Source organism: Hakea prostrata, chromosome 3, assembly GCF_041222555.1.
Source record: "Hakea prostrata isolate BN-2017 chromosome 3, UWA_Hpros_2, whole genome shotgun sequence".
Classification (NCBI taxonomy): Eukaryota; Viridiplantae; Streptophyta; class Magnoliopsida; order Proteales; family Proteaceae; genus Hakea; species Hakea prostrata.
Genome location: NC_142602.1, coordinates 63,393,406 through 63,416,207, shown reverse-complemented (window position 1 = coordinate 63,416,207; position 22,802 = coordinate 63,393,406). Strand labels below are relative to the sequence as shown.

The 22,802-nt window shown below is 38.2% G+C and overlaps 1 protein-coding gene across 1 annotated transcript; it reads right to left on the bottom strand.

Moving 5' to 3' along the window:
* Positions 1 to 323: 323 nt before the first annotated feature.
* LOC149022733 (uncharacterized) lies at positions 324 to 2,127 on the bottom strand. The gene is made up of 3 exons (XM_089147340.1): positions 1,682 to 2,127; positions 1,321 to 1,450; positions 324 to 1,187 (listed from the first exon to the last, which is right to left on the bottom strand). The coding sequence occupies exons 1-3, from the start codon at positions 1,833 to 1,835 to the stop codon at positions 692 to 694; spliced, it is 780 nt and encodes a 259-aa protein (XP_089003466.1). The 5' UTR covers positions 1,836 to 2,127; the 3' UTR covers positions 324 to 691.
* Between the last annotated feature and the right edge of the window lie 20,675 nt (positions 2,128 to 22,802).

The window sequence follows — 22,802 nt, the reverse complement described above, 5'->3', positions numbered from 1 at the left end:
GTTTCCAAGAATACTGACTCACATAGGCCACATCCCTGGTTGGCCCCTCAGTTCTTTAGTCAGTGCATCGATGTGATTCTCAAATACAGTTGGGTTTCTGGGTCAGCTGCTAGCACTGGCTTAGTAGTTTTTTGCTTCAGCCTAGTCCAATAGACCTTCCTAGTTTGGTGCAAGGGATTTTTATCCTACCAGATTAACAACATCAATTTCAGACTTAGACTTGCCGGGTGGTTAGTTGGGCATGAAATCTATACTTAGGAGGCCCATCAGCCAATTGTTTGTTGAACTGTCATATAACTGGCCTGGTTTAGAAGTAAACAGGATTATCTGGCTTATTGACAGCCTTACTGTAGAATAATGTGGCTTGCCATGTTTTCTTCAATATAGTGGGGAAGTAGATTGATATAATGCAGGAAATGGACAGATTGTTATAAATCCAGGGAGCTTTATTACTATAGCTTCTTGAATAAGTCACAAACCGAAATTAAATGCATTCAAAAACAGCCACTGACCTTTTTTCCTAAAGAACACTTTTTTTGGGGTGAATTACCTAAAAAACACTTATTCATTTGAACAAGCCAATTATGGCTACATCCTACAGGTTTGTTATGCTGATGAGTTTGTGGACAAAATGGGAGATTGGGATTTTTTCACTAAGAAAGTAAAGACTTGTTATGAACTCAAAAACTTGTCAATAGAAGGAGGTGAGAAGACTTGGGAAACTTGTTTTGCTGGTTGCAAATGCTGCGTCTATGTTGGCTTGGTTGTCGTCTAAGTTCCACAGGCCTCCCCACAAAACTTCATCATTCAAAGTGTCTGGTGCAGAGGCGTCGGAATTGAACATGAAAGAGAGTAGGCATTGCTCATCAGAGGAGTTGGAATACATGGAATCCATCTCCTGCCTCACTTGAGCCCTGTGCTCACCCTCATCAAGTAGGGACATGATCTTTTTCATGTCAAATTGGTTTTGTTGCTGCTGTTGTAGCTGCTGTTGTAGCTGCTGTTGTAGCTGCTGTTGTTGTAGCTGCTGCTTTTGCATCTGAAGCTGTTTTCGTCTGAGGAGTCGAGCTTTTGTCTTCTCAGAGTGTTCTGATGCAGATTTCCCCTTCTTCTTGAAATGGGTCCTCCAATAGTTCTTGATCTCATTGTCTGTTCTTCCAGGCAAGCTCCGAGCAATTGTTGACCACCTGAGGACATCATATTGTTCTTTATTTAGTTGTCAAACAAATTTAAAGACTTCAGTGAAAAAAAAAAAAAAAACCAGCTCAAGCTGGAATGTTTCTTTCTTTATAAACTTGAAATAGGATAGAATTGTCTCACCTGTTTCCCCACCGAGCATGAAGTTCTAGAATGATATTCTCTTCATGTGGTGTTATCTGCCCTCTCTTGAGGTCAGGCCTCAAATAATTCACCCACCTCAGCCTACAACTCTTGCCATTTCTTTTCAGCCCTGAAGTCAATAAGCAAAAAGAAGAAATTAGCAAACTGCTGCTGTGCTTCTTCTACAAATATGTCACTCTAATCTGATGTTCATCATATAGAATTAGGAAATTATGCAAAGTTGTGCTAAAACAACTTGTAAGGAAGGATATAGCTTCCTTGCATAACTGAGATAACTCAATTAAGTTGGCAACTGAATGGGGAAACTAAAGATTTTTTGCAGTAGTTAGTGAATGGGTACCTGCAAATCTTGCCACTGAGTTCCATCTTCCCTCTCCGTGCAACCTGACATACTCAATTAGCAATTTATCTTCTTCTGCTGTCCAAGGTCCCTTCCTCCAACCTTCTTCAATGATTCCCCAGCCCAAGTGTCCTGCCATCACTTCCCCAACCATGTACTAAACTTAAGCTAGACTTCCTACCCTTTAACCAGAGAAGTATTTAGCTTCCTACTTGTATGACATTAGTTTGTGATGCTGCAGCTTATATTTATACCTCCTATAATCTGCTTCTCATCCCATCAGTCAATTAACTGTCTCTGTCAAATGATCCCTAGCAATCTCTAACCCTTAAAAATCACATAAATAAACAAATAAAAATGCAACCAAAATCCATGTTGATCTCTTGTATGAGTAGATAGGTGGTAATCTTCAGAAAAATACCACTTACACCACCACATCAAGAAACTAAAATACCCCTATACTCATTTTTTTTCTCTCTCTTAATTGCATGGATCAGCACTTTCTGATGGTGACCCACTTTGCAGTAAGGTAAGGTCATATCAGTAAAAAGACCTTCCAGAATTGTTATTAACTAAAAAGAGAATGTTCTTTACTGGTTCACTGTTGCATCTATGCCATCAATAGATCCAGGCCCTTAAAAACAAGTGGGGCCATAGCCTAAACTTAGTGGTTTTAGATCTCTTTTGTATGTATTTGAAGTTGATCTCAAGAATATTACTTGTATTAAGATTTGAGAATCTTTAGAACTACTTAATAATGCCAGCACATTGGGTGACATACCTTGTAGAGATGAAATCCTTTACATTAGATTGTACTGGAACGAAGACAAAAGGGAAAAGTATAGTTTAGGGCTTATGTCATGAAGATACTGTGAAACTAGTAGCTCTTTGAGGCCACGTAGCTTTAAAGGGCTGCATATAGGCCAAAAAACACATTAGTGGGCGGTTGATTTTTTTCTTGAAAACTACTGTTAGACCAATTAATCTCCCACATCTGTTTGATTAAATTACATTTCTTATTGAATGCTTAGGTGATTGATTCTGGGTAATCCCCATTAAATCTTTTGTTTATTAGTCACTGTTCTTTTAAGAATGCTGTTTTGGGTTATTGGGGTATTAAAATATTCTGAATAAGATGCTGTAGCAAGGACACGTGTTAGTTATTTCCTTACTAGAACATTACACGCATGGTTTTGTTTATTATCTGATTCTATCTGTAGATCTTGTACGGATAGATTAATGCAGACAGGCCATAGAAAAGAACGGCTTAGCATCACAGACATGCTGATGAAGCCAAGTTTATCTTTTATTAAATGTGATGGTTTTAGTGGTTTATAATAGTTTCTATGAAGTGAGAGATTCTACAAAAGAGAGCTAAAAAGAGATCTGATGAGGCTTGTTTCTCACAATCTCTTTTAACCTTGAGCCAGACTCTTTACTTTCTCTGTTTCTCAATTTTAAAAACCCATTGCCAATGACATACCACTAGGTTCCAGAAGCTTAAACAATTGAAGCTTTTGAACCTTAAAAAAATCATTTAGGGTGAGTTTCTTGTTGAACCCATTTGTCTTTTTTTAGGGTAGGCAATCTGATATTGAGCTTGCTATGATCTGGGTATTGCGTTACAGAACATAAGTCATTTAAAAGTGTTCAAGGACTTGACTGTGTTTTTGCTTCTGATTTGACTTTGACCATACCTGTCGTCGATGGATCTGCACGCTTGCACCGGCCGGGAATGATGTATGATCCAGTTGTGTAACATATCTGTCTATCCAATTGAGATTCAGAGTCAAAAACAAGTTCTTGATTGTTGTATTAATTTAAACCATACTTATCACTTAAAAAGATAAGAGGGTAGTGGAAAACCAGTAGGTTATCTTTTCTCTTTGCCTTTTATTGGATCTTTGATTGACAGTCCAAGTTTCAAAATTTCCAGTTTGACCTTACCTGCCATGATGCAAGGAAAAGGACTGGAGATGATAATGGCTGTGAATGCTTAATACCAAACCAGTTTAAGCTAAAAAGATCAAAGAAACAAAAGTGCTAGTTCAGTTCTTTTAGTGTGATGATGAATGAGCTCTGAGATGATCTTTGAACAGAGAGTTGTATAGGGGTCAACCAAACCAAGTCTCTTCTTGACCGGCCTGGCCATGCTATGATGCTCTTGAGACCAACAAATGGAACTTCCCACTCAGCCATAATGTCTCCTTGGACAAATGGAACTTCCCAGTTGTTATATGGTTGTAAATTTTAGTGGGTAGGCTTCATGAATATGAATTCTGTAGTGCTTGATGAGTTGACTTCAGATGTTAGGTCTGTTGTGATTTAAGTTTTCATTTGGTTACTTGATTACACTTAAAATCAGACAAAGATGACTCTGTTTAACTTGAATGTCCAGCTCCATTTCTTCTCTTCTTTTCAGGCTATTCTGTGCTTCTATCCTTCTAACAGGGACATGATTCAGCTACTACTGAATACTGGGTTTCATTGGACGCTGAGGCTTATACAAGATATGTTAGGCTGCGTAGAAAAATTGCCCTCGGACTCTCGGATATCGGGTTCGGGTTCACCCACGAAGGCCGATATTGAAGTGGGTAGATCCGGATCTGTACCGGCCGATACCGATACCGATACCAATCACTTTGCTTCTCTGTTTATATATTGGAGATATTTTCCTTGTCAATGAATCTACAACCGTGTATATCCACAAAGACTGTGGGGTCCATCTTGAATTTACAATTATATTTTCCTTTTGGTGCCTCTTGTTCTATTGCTGCTGTCACTGTCAATCACTTTCTTGCTGCACTTTAGATTCGGGCATTTAAATATTGAAGGCTGTGTATTTGTGAGTCCTTTACATAGTACTATATTTTTGAGCTGGGATCTTCTCTCCATTACTGTAGAGGATTGTGTTTTTTTTTTTATATTTTTTTACTATACATTTAATAGAAGGTTTGTCTATTTTTGAGTATTGATACGGAAAACTATAAGGTAGATCTTCTTAAATATGTGAGGAAGAAGTGTGAAGAAAATACAATCTTCTACCTTCACATATAGAAAATCCCAACTCAAGACTACAGGTTTTATAGATCATTATTTTCCCCGATGGATGGTTTGTCAGTTGAAACCTAGGTTAGTAGTCTTGGGTTGAATTGATCGATTTTGGTCACATCGGTAAGGTATTGGTCAAGATTGATCTTGGTATTGATCTAATCATACATTATAAAATGAGGGTGAAAAGATACAAAAGTGAATTGTAAAAAAAAATGTGTTCAAAGTTTGAATGATTATCATCTAATCTTAGTAACGAGATTTCGAACCTTGCTCAAAACTGATTAGAAGTCGGTGGGTTCATCCAGAATTGGTCTAACAAGGTATCATTTCAATTACTAATGTGGGAGTGAAGTGTTTTGTTTAGGCACAGGTTGGAAACAAATATCAATTGCTCTGATACTACTTGTATGAATCATGGAAATATTTAACCTTATAAGCTGGCTTACAAACCACTTCACCAACTCCTTTCATAACCAGGGAAGGATCCAGAGCTCATATGATTGATATGGGATTACAACATTTTAAAGCAATGAAAGTAGAAAGTGCTGGTGAGGAGGAAGACCATATGCAACAATTAGGATTGGATACCTTTCCATATCAAAGGAGAATTATGTTTTCAGTGCAGAAAAAAAATTCTCAATGAGTCCAAATCACATGCTAGTTAGCATGTTTCATGCTCTAGTAGCTATTGAGGTTTCATTAAATTATTCATTGTTTATCACATTAATTAACTTTCTTTGTTATGTTTTTAGGGTTTGGGTAAGTGTGAGTGTTTGATAACCACTAAATTTTGTTATCTTAAAGACGACAGTGGCTCAATGTTTGACACATGGTTCATTCATGAGTCTTCGATTTGATTCATTTTTATATTTGTCTCTTCAATGCTAACTTACGTAGAGCTGATGGCTTCTCTCTCGTAATTAATATGATGAAAGTATTTACTTTCGTTGTAAGCGAAAATAATGTATGGCAGTGTTGATGAGTTACACCCAACTATAAGAACTTGTTAACTAAGAAATACCTTTTTCGCCATTGGTGAGGAAATTTTTTTGGTTTACCGTATAATTTGGTTTTCTGATATCCATTCATGTTTAGAATTTACAAGAAAAGTTAAAAGTTTTGTGCAAAGAGTATGAATAATAGAAAGAAAAAGCTCGTAAATGATCGTGACATGGAATTATGTTAGATTTATATTCTTTATTAAAATATTTGTGCTTTAGAGTAAACCAAATAAAGACAATTAACCTTATAGCAAAGCCTTCTCCATGAAGTCATTGTAACGAGAGAACGTCTTTCACGCTACTTCAATAGACGCGAAAAATAGTTTTGTATACATACGTCAATCTGATGTCAGAAAGAGAGAATGTCAGTGTGAGATCTATGAATTATATTATTAAATTATCAAAAGATACGATAAGTAATCCGCACTGACATCGTGAGAATCTTTTTCTTTAATCATATTTATGTCATAAATTTCAATAATATATCCAAAAGTAATTATTCTTTTTGGGTTAAAATACAAAAAGTAACTATCATATGACCCAGTTGTTTTTGGGGAGCATTTTCAACAATTTTCATGAGAAAAAAAAAAATTTAATGTGTCATTAATTATGCTCCTTTAATATATCCAAAAAGTAATTATTCTTTTTGGGTTTTGGGTAAAATTTCAAAAAGTAACTATCATATGACCCAGTTGTTCTTGGGGGAGCATTTGAAACAATTTTCATGAGAAACAAATTAATGTATCATTAATTATGCTTCTTTAATTAGCATGGGATAAATATGTCACTATCATTTGTTTAGCAATGTAGAGAAGAATAAGCATTTGAAAGATACATAATTATTACTATAAGTAGCTAATTAGGTATACATAAGGTGTACGTGTAAGCTTTATAATGCCCATATGCTCACGTTCCCTTTAAAATATTTAAAAGATTTATCGTTACTCTTTTTCTTTGTTTCGGTTGTGGAGAAATTTATCATCATTTTGAGGACTTCTATGCAGGTCTAATGTGACATTTCACACTGCACATCTAGGGTATTCTAAATCGGGGTCTAGATTTTCTATCCCGACAGATAAAGGATTTTGTGCCGTTCAATCTTTTCTTCTACACATTTACGAGGGGGATTGACAAACAAAGAATTACAACTCTTCTAGACCGGAATATTCCCAATTGATAAGGTGAACAAAAAGCTAGATAACTCATTGTGTTTTGGCTTCTCCTTCAACCTTCTTTTTCAAAAAGGAACTTGACTTGTTCTCCATTTTTGAGGCTCTAACATCTTTAGTCTATGGAGTGTTTGAACTACATGTCCATTGAATCCAAATCTTTTATCCATAAAGGTAGAAGATTATGCTCTTCTCATGCCTTTCCGTCACACATTTGAGAGGGAGAACCATCGTGAGCACTAAACAAAGTTGCCCACGATCCTTCTAATATGTGATGGAGGGGTATGATAGATGATCCCAACTCTTTGCATTAAGGGCCTGTTTGGTTTCAAATCCATGGAGTCATAATTTATAAAATTAACTGTTTGGTTAACCAAATATGTGGAATGAAATTTGTGGATTCATTTGTGATTTTTGTGAATGCGCAAATGTTTAACATTTTTATAGTAGGGATGAAATCTCTAGATTTCACCTCATACCCATAAATCTACAGAATGAATCTTTAGATTTCATGAATCTAGAGATTTTTACAACCAAACGGATATAAATCTCGCATTAATGAATCCAAAAATTTCAAATCTCTAAATTCATGTAACCAAATAGGCCCTAAGCAAATTTGTGAGAATTCCGGTGCCTAAAACTTATGGGTCATATGTCAGCATCAGAGTCAATAGAGACATGTTTAGAAATGTGCGTGTTTCTTCGACATTTCCTATTTCATTCAGGTGGTATGGTCATCTCATCTCACCTCCTTCCATATGTATACGTACATCAGATGTATACTTGTGGACAAAAGTAATATTCATCTCATCAACACGAAGGCCTAATGATAGTTGTTGTGGAGGTAAAAGCAAGTGTAGGAGATGAAAGGATTCAAATCGTCTACGTTCTAAAGCCTCATACTTCTTGTCTTTTGGATTACTAGATGAAGGTCACATAGAATGTTTAAATTTAGAATAAATTGCATTGGCATCCTAAAATGGATGCCTTAAAGCACTGACACCCCATTTTATGTTTAAAAAGCACAGAGACCCCAAATTGCATTTTTTTTGATATATTTATCAAATTTATCACTAAAAATAATTAAATTATAATTTATTTTCAAAAATATTCCTATAATAAAGGTTTTCAGTGATAAATTGAATAAATACATCCAAAGAAAATTTATTTAAGTAGTAGATACGATTGGTAGAAAATAAAGAAATCACGGAGGTGAAGGAAGATGGTTGAGTTTGGTACGTGGTGGGTAGACAAATTAGAAGGTAAGACAAAAGAGAAGAAGAATATGAGCATCATCAAGGGTAACGTCACAGGGAAAAAAACAAGTAATGGCAATAACTAACAAGGAGATCACAGGAGAGTTTGTCTCCTGGTAGGCTACCAAAACACACATAGTTTATATGTATGAACGCACGTTAAAATTTTACCTGAAAGTTTTTGTCAATAGCTATGTTGCTTTTGTCCACGCCAGGGCTGCAACTGGGTCGAATTAGGTCGAGCTTTTACAATCCCAAGTCTAGTTTGATATATTCTAATCTAAGCTTATTCTCACCCTAATCTTAGTTCATGGTCAAAGATTATTGTCCTTGACCCTAAACCCTACAGGGTCAAGTCAAGCCCATTCCAGTCCTGATTGGCCCTATCTTTGGTCCTTATAGGCCCTGTCCTTGGCCCTGATTGGTCATATCCCTAACCTTAGCCTTGATTGGCTCTGTCTCTAGCCTTGATTGATCTTATAGTTGCCGTATCATTGTTCTTGTTTCTAATTCATTGAGATCAAGCATCAATGACAAAATTAGGGCCAAAATCAGGTTAGGGTTAGGGCAAAAAACCGGGGATGGTCAGAACAGGCCCAGCAAGACAAAGAGTAATCTCAAGTCCGCCCTTGACCCTAGTCAAGATTAAAATATTTTGGCCCTAACCCGCCCTCAAGGCCCAATTCTTGAACACAAGCCTTATTCGAGCTAGGGAAAGTCAAGGCCGTCAGGGCCAAACTTGCACCCGTAAACTCCACACTCAAATTGGGCAACAAGGGTCTTGATGCAAAAGGTTTGGATTAAAAAAAAAATAAGATACCAATGTGTTAATCAGCCACCCATTAGAAAATTTTAGTAAAAACATTTGATAGACTAATAAATAGAGAGAGACATCTTGCATCTGAAGGAAACTCTTGTATAAAAAAAAAGGGATGGATTAGGGTTTTGGGTAAGGGTAGGATAGTCATTTCACCTTTCCTTTTAACGTGTTTGGAAAGAATTAGGATAGATAAGGAAGTGGAGGGACATTCAATTCATGTATATCAATGCGAGCCTTCAGTAAAGTTAAAGTAACTCCTATTATTCAACCTTAGAGCCTTCATCTTTGTACAAGAATTTGCTTTGTAAGTCATTCATTACTTTTCTTTTAATAGGAATTATTTTTGGGAAGGAAGGTGGGATCTTTCATTTGGGAGGAGGCATGAGTTACATGTTTAAGTGCAAGAGTCACACTCTAGAACAAGATTCTAATGCTTTTTTTATTTTTTATTTTTTAATATATCTTATTATTCTTCAAACATTGGTGAAGGAAAATCCATCGGTTAACTACAAGTTTCAAATTAACAAGAGAGGTATCAAACGGTACGTAAGAGGCTTTTTTTGATACCTTTGCCCTATGACACAATTATGGTCCACCAACCATTGTACCAAGGCCCGTCCCTTCGATGGATGTATCATCAGATTATTTCAATCTTTTAGCTTTACACGGATAAGGGTGGATCACGGTTCTAGGTGAGGGTAGGACAGACATTTCAGTTTATGTAATTTTGGAGAGAGTTACGATAATATGGAACTAAAAAAGTCCAATTCGTAAGTGTAGGTTTCCTTTTATGTAAAGCCAATGTTAGAGCAAGAGAGTTATCCAAGAGCGGCTAGATAAGAGATTCGAAGCGTGGCCATGCCAACTTAGGCTCTTTTTCGTATCAATTATCATTCTCAATTATGAGATTTTTTTTTCATTATTTTAAGTTGTTCGGCATTTATTATCAGTTTAATTTTTTTTTTCAAAATCCATAATAAACTTTTTGTCTATTATGAATTCTGGTGAGAATTTCATTCTCTTCATTTATACACAAGTTTACTTAAAAATTTATGGTTAAGATAAGAGTAAAATAGTCAATAATCATTTTTTTTAATAAAAAACATATTTTTTCCCCACTTTTATCACTTGCTCACCATTATTTACTAACAATTTTTTATTTGGACACCCAACTTATTTTTTATTCCATAATTTATTTTCGATAAAATTCACCAAACCATTTTTCATTCTTGACCAATAATGAATTCTTGTACTTATTTCTTTTAAATAGGCATAATAGAGAATGAGAATTGATACAAAAAAGAGCCTTAATAATGAGTACTTAAAACTATTATTACTGGAGTCTTTGTTTGCTGTTTTACGTACGGCCTCAAAAGTCGACACTTGGCATTTTGAGATCCAACTGCTATGACTACAATCGTAGGGTAGATCACAGTCGCTTGGATCTTGAAGATGCCACATGTCGCCTTCTGAGTACTGGGCAGAAAGAAACAAATAAAATACTGTAACCCCAAAGGTCAGGCCCTAGATTAGCAACTCAAGTCTATTGAAGTCAATACATTAATTGCCCAAATATTCATTTTTATATTGCAAGTTGAAGTTTAATTATGGTAGCTAGAAAATTTCAAGTGTATCTGTTTCAAAAATTCAAATATTTATTGGAAGAACTCATTATTTTGGGTTCATAATAAAGTAAAGTAACTCTTATTATTCAACCTAGAGCCTTGACTATGGTACAAAGAGTTTGCTTCAAGTGTCGATCATCACCTTTCCAGTGAAATTATACTTGAGTGTTCTTTTTGGTAGGAATTATTTTTGGGAAGGAAGGTGGGATTTTTGCTTCTCACTGGGGGATGAGACATGAGACACATGTCTAGGTGCAAGAGACACTCTCGAATAAGATTCTGATTCCTTCTTTTCAATTTCTTACTTTTGAGTTGAGTTGTACTTTAACCACTAGTAAAGGAAAATCCATTGGTTAGCTATAAGTTTTGAATAGACAAGAAAGGGGTATCAAATGACAGTGGCAAATATAAGAGTAAGTTTTTATGATCATGAAGCAATGGCTTCTGGAAGTTGTGAATCATTTCCTTTTGGCTTGTGACGTAGGTGTTCTTTCTAGTATGAATTATAGGGCGTGTTTGATAATGTTCTTTAAAATGTTTTTGGCGTTCTTCTGTTCTTTGAGAATGAAAGTTGAGTTAGAGGCATTTGTAAAAACAGTTTGTTTTTTTGTTCTTTAAGAATAGACCAGTCAAAAAAGTGATTTGCAAAACATAAAAAAGATGTTTTTTTTTACCAAAGAACAGAAACAGAAGTGATAAAATTGATCTCGATCGAAACCTTAGAACAAATTTATCAAACACCAACTTATTCTAATAGTGATTTTATCCATCACTTAGTGTTAGGTTGGATAGAAGTGAAGTAAAATTGAGACAAAAAAAATAAAAAAATAAAAAAAATAAAGCCTTTCATTTACAGAGGTAAAGTGAAAGGGAATTCGTTGCTCAAGTTTATCTCATTTGCTTTCTTTCTTTAGGAGGAGAGAGTTGAGTTTCAAGTGAATGACACAAAGAATTTTAGATGAAGTGTTAACTGTCTCAACTAAACCCGGAAGAAATGAGAATGTTCATAAACTCCCTTGCCTCCCTCCCCTCCAGCTGATCTTTATGCTAGCTTAACCTCTTCGTGAGGGGTCTTCAGATGACTATACAAGATGAACGATGATTCTAAGGTGCAGGTACAGGTTGCTCTTGCAGGTTAACTGAGGAGGAGACGAACCCAACAATTTTTTAGAGCTATTGCTTCAGTGATGCTGTATCACATTTATTTCACCATTTATCTCACCAACTTGATAGATCTAGTCAGATATGTTATTTATTCCCTCTCTTCCATCCATTTAAGCTCCTACGACTATTGTAGATCGATTTCAATTTTTTTCCTATTTAAAGCTGAAGTACAATGGCAGTACCCACCCCACCTACTTATCTTACCCCTTAAAGACTTCTATTCTTTTTATAGTGAAACACCACCCCTTAACTTCCGCTAAAAGTTGTGTTTACTCTGCTTCTTCTCTATTCTAACTGTCTTTTGTGCAAACAGATTTCCACTTTTCATTCTTTCTCTTTGGCTTGTGCAAATGGGAAGGCAATCAGACCATATAGCTCCATACTACCCTTGTGAAATCCGGCCCAAACCTAGCTAGGACACCCTATTTGTTGTGGGTGAAGAAAGACTTGTTTAATGTTAGACCTTGATGTTGGATCTTGTTTTCAGTGATACTACCTTTGAAAACCTTAGGAAGTCATGTCAGACCTTTCCCTTAGGGTAGGTCTATGTCCCGAAGTGAAGGAAGAGGTCTCTATGTGCCCTCTCTGTAGAAGACATGGTATTTGACCCAAAACCCATGGATATGGTTGATGGTGCTCCATACTTGGATGCATTGTCAGTGTTAGTTAAGAATCTGCAGCCTAAAAAGATGAGCTTAGTTGATTGACCTAATGAGCTCCCGAGCCCAATCCGAAGGTAGTTCTTGAAACTAGACTTGTTGATTGACTTGTAGGAGAAAACCCCACTCAATTTGACCACGTATAGCCCTCCGAATCCCTGTCCAAAGTTGTTGTTCTTGTCTAGTCGACTGCTTGGTCGATCAATCAGTCAGTCGACCAGAGGATTATAAGCCCGAGAAAATCTGATTTTTGGGTCTTTTTGAGCTCTATTTAAGTGGTCTTCGTGGCTTAAGTCTTATTCTATTGCTGGGACTCTCTTGGGATGTGGGAAGGCTCCTCTTAGGCTCCTCCTTGGCTTGGGTGGTGATCTTCTAGAAGAATCATAGTCTCTCTTCTCAAATCTCTTCCCCAACGTATGTTTCTTCTCTCTCATTCTCTATTCTACTCATTCCTCTACTCTTTCTTGCTATTGAGACCATGGCTAAAGTGCTGCAACCTTGCAAACACTTGGTCATGTGTTTCCCCATTCACTTCCATTGTTTTTCTTTTATTCTTGGTATTCTATGCTTCCAATAAAATCAATAGCATTGCATTTCTATGATTCTTATCATTCCAACTTGTCTTATTGATCTAAACTGATGTGCATATGTATGCTAGGTCTGATTTACTATTGGTTTATGATTCTCATTTAGTTCTTATCACTTCTTTAGCTGATTCCCCATCATTCCTTGCCATTGCAACAAATTCCATTTCAATTCTTGATGTTTAGCATATAGAACATAGGGTTTCAATTTGGGTATTCCTAATTGGACCGTTGGATCATGATAATATTTGTTGTGTAGTGTTCTTATACTGCTATAATCAATCCCTCCAAGTTTCGGATCGATTTGAGCCCTGGAAGATCGGTTTCGAGCCAAATTCACTATTCAGCCCGTTACTGTTCATCTTGGTCGACTGACCAGTTGACCGATCGGTCGACAGAGATGAAGTCAACAAACTAACTGCCCGATTTGCCCCTTTTGCCCCCCGTTTGGAAGGTTTTTTCCCCTATGTTTCCCCCTTGTTTTCTGGGGCCCACCCCGGGGGGGTGGTTTTCCTCTTTTGGTTTGGTTTTTTCCCCCCCCCCCCCCCCCCCCCCCCCCCCCCCCCCCCCCCCCCTCCCCCCCCGGGGATCCACAGCCCACGACGAGGAACGATCAACCACACACAAAAATAACAAAGCAAGAACAAAAGACAAGAAAAAAAAAGAAGAAAGATCACAAAGGAACACGAACACGAGGGAAAACAAGACCAAAAAAAGACAACGGGGAAGGGACGAAAAAGGAAGGACAACCAAACCCAAAGAAGGAAAAAAAAGGAAGCAACAAGGCAACAACAAGCCCAAAACAAACAAAGAAACAAGGCGGACACCGACAAATATGAGTCTTGAACCGATAGCCTCACCGAGAGCACCGAGCAAAGTGGATGAGTCACCAACAGTCCTCAAGGGCGGCACAGCAGAGGAGACCGGAAAAGAAAAAATATGTTGCAAAAAGGAGGAGTTCAAAAGAACTCGCAAGAAAGTTATCCATAAACAAAGCCATATGATATCAAAGAACGAGGAGAAGAGACAAAGAGAAAAGACTAACCAAGAGGGCTCAGGAGACAGCTTAAGCATAGCACCAACAGGAGCGCACCACACGGGGAAGTGGGGATCCCTCGGACAAATCCATGGTTGGGGGTTTCGGTCACCACTCTCTCACATCACCATTTGGCTAAGATTGGGCAGTCAAAGAAAGCCTAGCAATGCAAGTCACTACAGCATAATGAGCAGATACGCCATCCTCCCCGGGATCCTTTCGGATCCTTCACACAGAGCACGGAAACCACCGGACCATCAACCCATTGGTCATCCACAAATGGTAAACGGAAGCCTCACGCCCTCACGGACATTCACCGGCGAGTGCCCGGAGCCCAAGTCTAGCCATTGCAACCCTACCAAAAAGGCCCTCGGGTATGAATGCAATTTATGTCCTCTCACGGAGTGGACCGGCGAGCGCCCACAAACCACACACACCACGGGGCGGCAATGCCCTTCCGATTCGGGCCGATATGACAGGGCATCCTAGCATACATCTAGACAAGTCCATGTATGTCATCCAATGATCCAGAAAGCGCGATGGGCATCTTCGGAGAACATCCCATACTATTCCCTCCGATGTCCAAGGACAAGTACCAGAGGGCACTCCCCAATCCCAAATCATACCTAAGCAATCACATGCTTATTTCCATCCATTACATATCAACAATACATTATCATATTGAAAACATGTCATAACATCTCATAATACAGATATAAATAAATGACAAGAATAAGTAAACATGATAAATCAAGTAATTAAGCATGGTGTTACTGTCATAAGGTAACTACAGTAGTCATATGATGTCTAAAATCAATTAATAAGTTAAGTCTACTAAGTTACCAACAGCAGTGAAAAGTCATACAGCTATGTTATATGGCAATAACCATCCTTACCTCAAATTGTGAAGAAGATGATCCAAGTCACAAGAGAATGGTCCAATTATAGTCTTAAAACCCTAAACAAACAATATGAAGGATTAGAGAAGAAATCAAAACAATCGGAGATCGAACGGATCAAAACGGGCAAAAGTTTATGACAGAACCTGTTGGTTGATACAGGGTTGATGGTATCGACCAAAGTATCGACCAACGAGTCTGGACAGAAATGGGATTTTTGGGTTTTGGCTCAAATGGGTCTTCCGGGTCTCGGATCGATATGAAACTTGGAGGGATGCTTAAGAACAGTAGCAGGAGACTACGAGAAAGAATTAACATGATCCAATGGTCGGATTGAAAACCCCCAATTTGAGGTCCTAGGTTCAAACTTGCAAGACCCATGTTCTTCAATGAAAACCATTACAATTGCAAGAGAACTTAGAATTTAATCAATAGAATGATGAGCAGCAGAATATAGACAATTACTAACATATAATCAGACCTAATTGAAAGAGAAAATCAGATTAAGAGATGAATTCATGTTGTAAAGAAGAGGAAAATCAAAATAAGAAAGCAAGAACATCATGTATGAGAATCATAGCATGGAAAGAATGAAGAGAGGTTTAATCAACCCAAGAGAGCTTGTGAAGAGGTGGTTGCAAGGTTGCAGCACCTTCTCCACGAACTCAGTAGCAAGAACAAGATGAGTTAGAAGTAGATTAGAGAGAGAGTGAGAGATTACATACCTTGGAGAAGAGATTAGAGAAGAGAAACAATGATTCTTGTAGAAGATCATCACCCAAGCCAAGGAGGAGGCTTAGAGGAGCTTTCCCACGTTCTCTGAGATGTTGAAATGAGTGAAATAATGATTTAGGTTCGAGGTTTCACTTAAAAGGACAAAGGAATATCCAAACAGCATCTTTTTCACGATTCGGGCTTGTTTTGGTCGATACCTTTGGTTGATAGTATCGACCAATAGTATCGACCAACAGCAGTTTCAACAGAATTCTCGGGAATAGTTCAGCAACTCCGAACAGGGATTGGAAGGCTATACAAGGTCAAATTGAGTGAGGTTTTCTCCTACAAGTCAATAAAGAAGTCTAGTTTCCAGAAATACCTTTGGATCAAGCATGGGAGTTCATTAGGTCTACCAACTAAGCTCACCTTCTTCGATGCACAAGCAGGATTTTCCAGACATAGTTCAGCAACCGGACAGGGATTTAGAGGGCTATATGGGGTCAAATTGGGTGGGGTTTTCTCCTACAAGTCCATCAAGAAGTCTAGTTTCGGGAAATACTTTGGATTGTGACAGGTGTTCATTAGGTCTACCAAATAATTCACCCCTCTTCGGTGCGCAGATTCAAAACAACACGACAACGCTCTCAAGTGAGGGGCATCATCGTCAATGTCCATGGGCTTGGGCTCCGACACCAAATCATCAACCAAAAGGGTATACAAGGACTTTTCCCACACGGGCATACAACAGACAAACAAACCGGGCCGGGCGGGGTAAGGATAAGGCCGGATATGGCCCCTAAGGCCAAGGAAAAACATGAAACAAGGTCCAACCAAGGTCAACATAAACAAGTTTTACCCAAAAGAAATAGGGTATCCCGGGCTAGGTTTGGGCTGGATGTCACAGTTTAGACTCGATTAAGGTAAGGACGGTTATGACCATAATTACATGGATTATGCCTCTATGTTGGAAATTTGGTAGTTTCACCTTAATTGTTGTATTTCTAACATCATAGGATTGTTGTATATACTTTAAGACAGTAGTAACATGTTTATATATATTCTTTGATTATCATGACTATTCGTTCTTGTTAATTACATATATGATTGATCACGTTATGTTATATATCCTTCTATATGAAAAACTATCATTGGTGTATGATATGATGGAATTGAGAATGTGGTTGCATTAGGTATGATTTGGGATTGGGGAATGTCCTAATGACATTTCTGTCTTTGGACATCGGAGGGAATAGTGTGGGATGTTCTCCGAAGATGCCCATCGATGCTTTCCCGAATTATTGGATGACATACATAGGACTTGTCTAGATGTATGGCTAGGATGTCATTGTCATATCAGACCCGAATCGGAAGGGCATTGAGACCGAACGACCCTTGGTAGTAGTGTGGAATTGTGGGCGCTCAAGACCGGTAACCATCCCGTGAGAGGACATAAATCGCATTGCGGATACCCGAAATGGGCTATTCATTGGTAGGGTTGCAAATAGCTAGATTTGGGCTCACGAGCGCTCAAAGATCGGTGAGTCATATCCGTGAGAGGACGTGAGAGCTTCTCACCTACTATTTGTGGATGACCAATAGGGTTGATGAGTCCGGTGGGTAATATCCGTGACTCTAGTGTGAAGGATACCGGAAAGGATCGCTCGAGGCGAGGAATGGACGCATCTGGATCTGACATGATATGACTGAGTAGATGACTTGCATTGGGCTAGGCTTTACTGTGACATGCGCCGATACTTATACCAATGGTGATGTGAGAGAGTGGTGACCTAAACCCCAGCCAAGGTTGTCCGGAAGGTTTCAGGACCCAATTCCCACCGGAGAACCCAAGATACCGAGATGGTCGAGGGAAGAGTGATTTGAGACCTACCCAAAGAAGTATGGTGCTATGACTTAAAGCATGTCTACCATAGAGACTAGCATATATAGAGTTAGTTTCATACTTGCATCATTTGTTTCATATCATCTTGCATCATGCTATGCTTTGTATCATGTATCTGTGTTATTATGGAATAACTGCCTTGCTGAGTTCTTTTGAACTCATTCCTTTTTGCAACATCTTCTGTTACACTTTTCTACAGGTACTACTACTGTTGACTATGATGGTCAACACTTTGGTGACCAAGTTGGAGACTCGTACAATATTGGTTATGGTGACTACGTCGATGAAGACTATCAGTACGAGACTGATACTTGCTAGGAGTAGTTCGGCTTTTGCACTTGTGTGCCAGTGATGGGATATCGTCCCATTCTCTCTTGACCTAGTATTTGATTCGTTGAGACTGTAGTTTAGTTTGTTCCCCTTTCATTTTGGGAACCGGTTGTAACCTTTGCTTTTATTCATTCTACCTCCCACTGATGTTGTAGAGTGGGTTTTCCCCCTTCATTCTACACTTTGATTATTTATTTTATTGGCATCATTTCCCTCACTCTGATGTTCTCTGTGATCCTTCTGAGATCCTTTCCTTGACTTTTATTATTAAATTACTTGAAAATTTTGATTTGTTCTTGCTTTTGATTAAATTATTGTGTTAAGTGGATATGATCGTTCCTAAACTTGATCTTTTGGGCTGTGGATCACTCCACCGGGTAATCCAGATAGGGTACCCCCTGGGTGGATGTGACAATCCCAGTTCAAGATCTTATAGACCACCCTTTGCACCAAACATAGGAGGTGGGCATGGCTTCACAAGGTATGGTGAGAGGATGCAACCAGGTATGCTGTTTGGAGACCTTCTGATGGGAATGGAAGCTTTAAAGGCTACAATGGTAGCATTCCAAAATTAGCAAAAGAAAATGATCGAATTTTCTATGGCTATATTATTGGGTTCATGAAGGATACCGTTGTCACAACCTGCAATAAACTTATTGACTTTTGGTTCCCCCTAGGAGTTGAATCAGTCTTTATGATGGGGCTTAATTTGTTTAGAGTTCTCTTTGCATCTGAAGAACACTGTAATGGGATACTATCCCTCTCCCCTTGGTGGTTAGGAAACTGTCTACTCCACCTAGTCATCAACCCACTTCCTAAGTAACGTGAAGGTCATATCCTTCCCCCCATTGCTGTTTGGGTTCCATTCAGAGGAATCAAATACGATAATCTCTCTCTTGATAATATTAGAAAGGCTGCTCGAGATCTGGAAGGGAGTTGTGGAGATGCACTTGAACCCTGAAAAAATCGGGCTTCCTAATGATGCAACAAGAGTTAAAATAATGTTGGACATCAACAAAATTGTGGGGGTACAAAGCCTCATATAAAAATGTAAATGCAGAATGGGTTCCCTCTTCAAGTGCTATATGAACTAAGAATGATTTGTAAATTACCCACCCCTCTACCCAATGTAACAAAGAGTGGGTAGGAGAGTTTGATGTAGATTTTGAAGGTCTACTAACCAAGCCTATTGAGGGAGGTGTAACCAGATTTCACTCTACCCAGAGCCTGGAAATCATGTACTCTCTATTGACCATTGATCTAATCAGTAAATTGAAGGATGAAGTTGAAAAACCTCCCTCACTACTGAAGTTTAGGGAGGAATGTGAGGAAATAATTAATCTCAGTTTCATTATCTCATCCCCTCCAAATCTGTTGGAGGAATTGGCAATTGGTAAGGATTTGTTTGAAGGAACAATTCAAACACTTGTTCCAACCTCTTGGTGAATCTAGTAACACCAACACTTGTATATCGATTCCAACTTTGGAGAACCTAACCAAGATCTCCGCTGCTGCAATCATTGCGGACAAAAATGAGGGTCAGAAACCCTCTAACCCTACTGTGGTAATTGTGGAAGATGTAGGGGGAAGAGATAGGTGAAGCAATGGACAACCATCAGATTCCAACAACCACTGTTAACATCAAATCAGGCAAGGAGGACACAAAAATTGCTGAAATCACAACAAAAGAAGAAGAGGTCTTGAAGGATGATTGTATAAAATTGATCTTGGAAAATATCAAGCACCATGCTAATATCACTAATCACTCCATCAAAGTCCACACTATCATATTCACCGCAATTGCATGCCAGATAGAAGAAAATAAAATAAGGAAGAGAAGCAAGAAGAGACTCATCAGTAGAAAGGAAAAAGTACTTGAGAATGAATAGGTTCTCAATCATGATACCAGCATTCCCAACATGCAACAGTAGATGAACCCCCTACGCCAATTGCCATACATAGATAGATCTAAACTGGGGATATGGGAGCTACCACCGGACCATTTGCAAGAAAAGAAGAATCTCAGACACTCTACCCTTTTTTGATCCTGTGAACAACCTTAACTATTTTCTTGAAACCACATTGTCCAATTGTGCACAATCTAATGAGGTGTTGGAGCGATTTCGGACAAGCATCGAAGTTTGCTACAATAACCACCCACCTCAGACCAACCTACAAACTCTAGAGATCATTGGCATGCAACTTATATCTACACCACCGAATCAAAGTCAAGTCTTGGAACAAGTCACTAAAGCCCCTCAGGTCTTCTCCTATCATCTTGACACTGATTTTTATTTTTGCATTGTATTTTTCATTTGTCTTCTTGCAATCATTCACTACTAGATTAACAAAATACCTTTTAGGTGTAGAAATAGGTTTAGTGCTTGATATATATCTTTTTATTTTCTTCTCTTTCATTTCGGTTTTTTGATTCTATGTTAATCTGGAATGGTGCCTCTCTATTTGAATGATCTTTAGATTGTTAATCACTTTTTAGTTTTTGTCTCACCTATGTGGGAAACCTTGAAGAATCTCTCATTTGCCATATTTATTTTTCTTACTGTTGTTGTTGTTCTCAGCTTTCAAAAGTCCATAGAATTACTCTTCCTTTTTCGTTGTTGTGTGATTTATTACAAATCCTCTTACTTTTAAACATGAAAATTATCTCTTGGAATGTGAGAGGTTTGAATGGAAATTTCACTTTGCAATGTATTAAAAAAGTGGTTAAAAAACATGATCCTAATGTTCTCTTCTTGTGGTGAAACAAAATGCTCTAACCACCTTGTTCTCATCCCAAAAAAAATTAGATACCTTGACCTATTTGCATTCTCCAACAGATGTGGAAAGAAAGGGCTCAAGGGGGGGGGGGTGTATTGACAAGACCCTCTATACAATCCACATTACTACATACATACCGTCTTTCATTGTGATCAAGTTCTCTACACATGAGAAGGAATGGGTTGCTATATTCACTTATGCCCCCCCCCTTCCTATTCGGATAGAAAATGTTTCTGGGAAAAAAAAAATTCTCTTATTCTCATCCTCTATTCATAAAGCCTTCATCCTTATGGGAGATTCAATAAAGTTATCAAACAGGATTACAAAATTGGAAATGTCTTCAAGCCAACACCTTCCCTCACACAACACAACACACCCCCGGAAGAAAGGGCCAAGGGGGGGTGTATTGACAAGACCCTCTATACAATCCACATTACTACATACATACTGTCTTTCATTGCGATCAAGTTCTCTACACATGAGAAGGAATGGGTTGCTATATTCACTTATGCCCCCCCCCTTCCTATTCGGATAGAAAATGTTTCTGGGGAAAAAAAATTCTCTTATTCTCATCCTCTATTCATAAAGCCTTCATCCTTATGGGAGATTCAATAAAGTTATCAAACAGGATTACAAAATTGGAAATGTCTTCAAGCCAACACCTTCCCTCACCTCTTTTCTAGAGCTAACAATCTCTCTAGACCTACATGAAATCCTACCCCATGGTGTCCATTTCACTTGGTCCAATAAGCAAACCCCCCTCCATCTTGTCAAAGAAAGGATAGATCATCTTTCAGTTGTCCCTTGTGGGTTGTATTACACCTGAACACCAAACTAAAAACCCTCCCTACTGTTGAATCATATCATAACCCCATTCTCCTAACCTTTGAACCTTCAATACTTAATGGAAGAAAACTATTCCATTTTCAAAATACTTGGTATCAACATCCAGATTTTAGTTCTGTGATCCACAATGCCTGGATCAATTTGGGATAAGCCCCCATAGAATCCAAACTTGCACTCTTACAACATTGGAACAGGACCTCTTTTGGGAGTATCGACAACCTATTTGAGAATGTCTCTATAGAAATTGATGCTCTAGAATATTCTCCTAACCCGGATCATGAACTTATTGTTTCTAAATACTTCTGTTTATGATGGGCTCTTCAAGTAGAATAATCTTTTTGGTTTTGGAAGTCTAGACAAAAGTACATGTCTAATGGTGATAGAAATACAAGATACTACCACCTGGCATCTAAGATTCATTGTCACAAGAGAAAAATTGATGCCCTAGAACACAATGGAGTTATTATCACCAACTCAAGAGAGATTGTTGATGCATTTGCCTCCTTCATGAAGGATCTCTACTCTTCTACGAGCCCCCTAGATCCACTTTTCGTAGAAGGCATTTTCCCACCACTACCCCAAGCTTGCTTCTCCTCTGGACTGGCTGAACCTCCATCACTGGTTGAAATTAGAACTACATTATTTTCGATGGAACCAAACAAAGCTCTTGGCATTGATGGTTTCAATGCATTTTTTTTATCAAAAAAATTGGAATCTTGTCAATAGTGAGCTCTTTGATTTTGTGACAAATTTCTTCACATCCCTTTCCTTACCCTTTGGAGTCAATCACACCCTACTTTGCTTCGTTTCTAAGAAAGAACAACCCAAATCCGTGTCTGATTTTTGACCTATCAGTCTTTGTAATGTCAATTATAAGATCTTGGCAAAAATTCTAGCTAAAAGCCTCAAACCTCTTCTCACAAGTATTATATCCCCTTGTCAATGAGCCTTTGTGCCTTATAGGCAAATCACTGGCAACATCATGATGGCTCAAGAGATTTCCCACTTTATGAATAAGACAAAGGGAAAGTTTGGCTACGTTTCCCTAAAACTTGATATGCCAAAGGCTTATAATAGAGCTGAATGGGGTACAATCATTAAGCTCTTTGAATTATGGGGTTTCGATGCACATTGGTGCAACATGATTTGCGCTATCATATCTTTCACTTCCTTCTCAATAAAGCTAAATGGAAGCCCCTATCGGTGGTTTACTTGAAATAGAGGACTAAGACAGTGGTGTCCATTAAGCCCCTATCTCTTTCCCATTGTAATGAAGGTCCTAT

Excerpts from the sequence above, each read along its gene's own strand:
- LOC149022733 (XM_089147340.1), bottom strand. The coding sequence starts at position 1,835 with ATGGTTGGGGAAGTGATGGCAGGACACTTGGGCTGGGGAATCATTGAA. Across the intron at positions 1,451-1,681 it reads CTCAGTGGCAAGATTTGCAG|GGCTGAAAAGAAATGGCAAG; the intron begins GTACCCATTCAC and ends TATTGACTTCAG. Across the intron at positions 1,188-1,320 it reads CATGCTCGGTGGGGAAACAG|GTGGTCAACAATTGCTCGGA; the intron begins GTGAGACAATTC and ends TGATGTCCTCAG.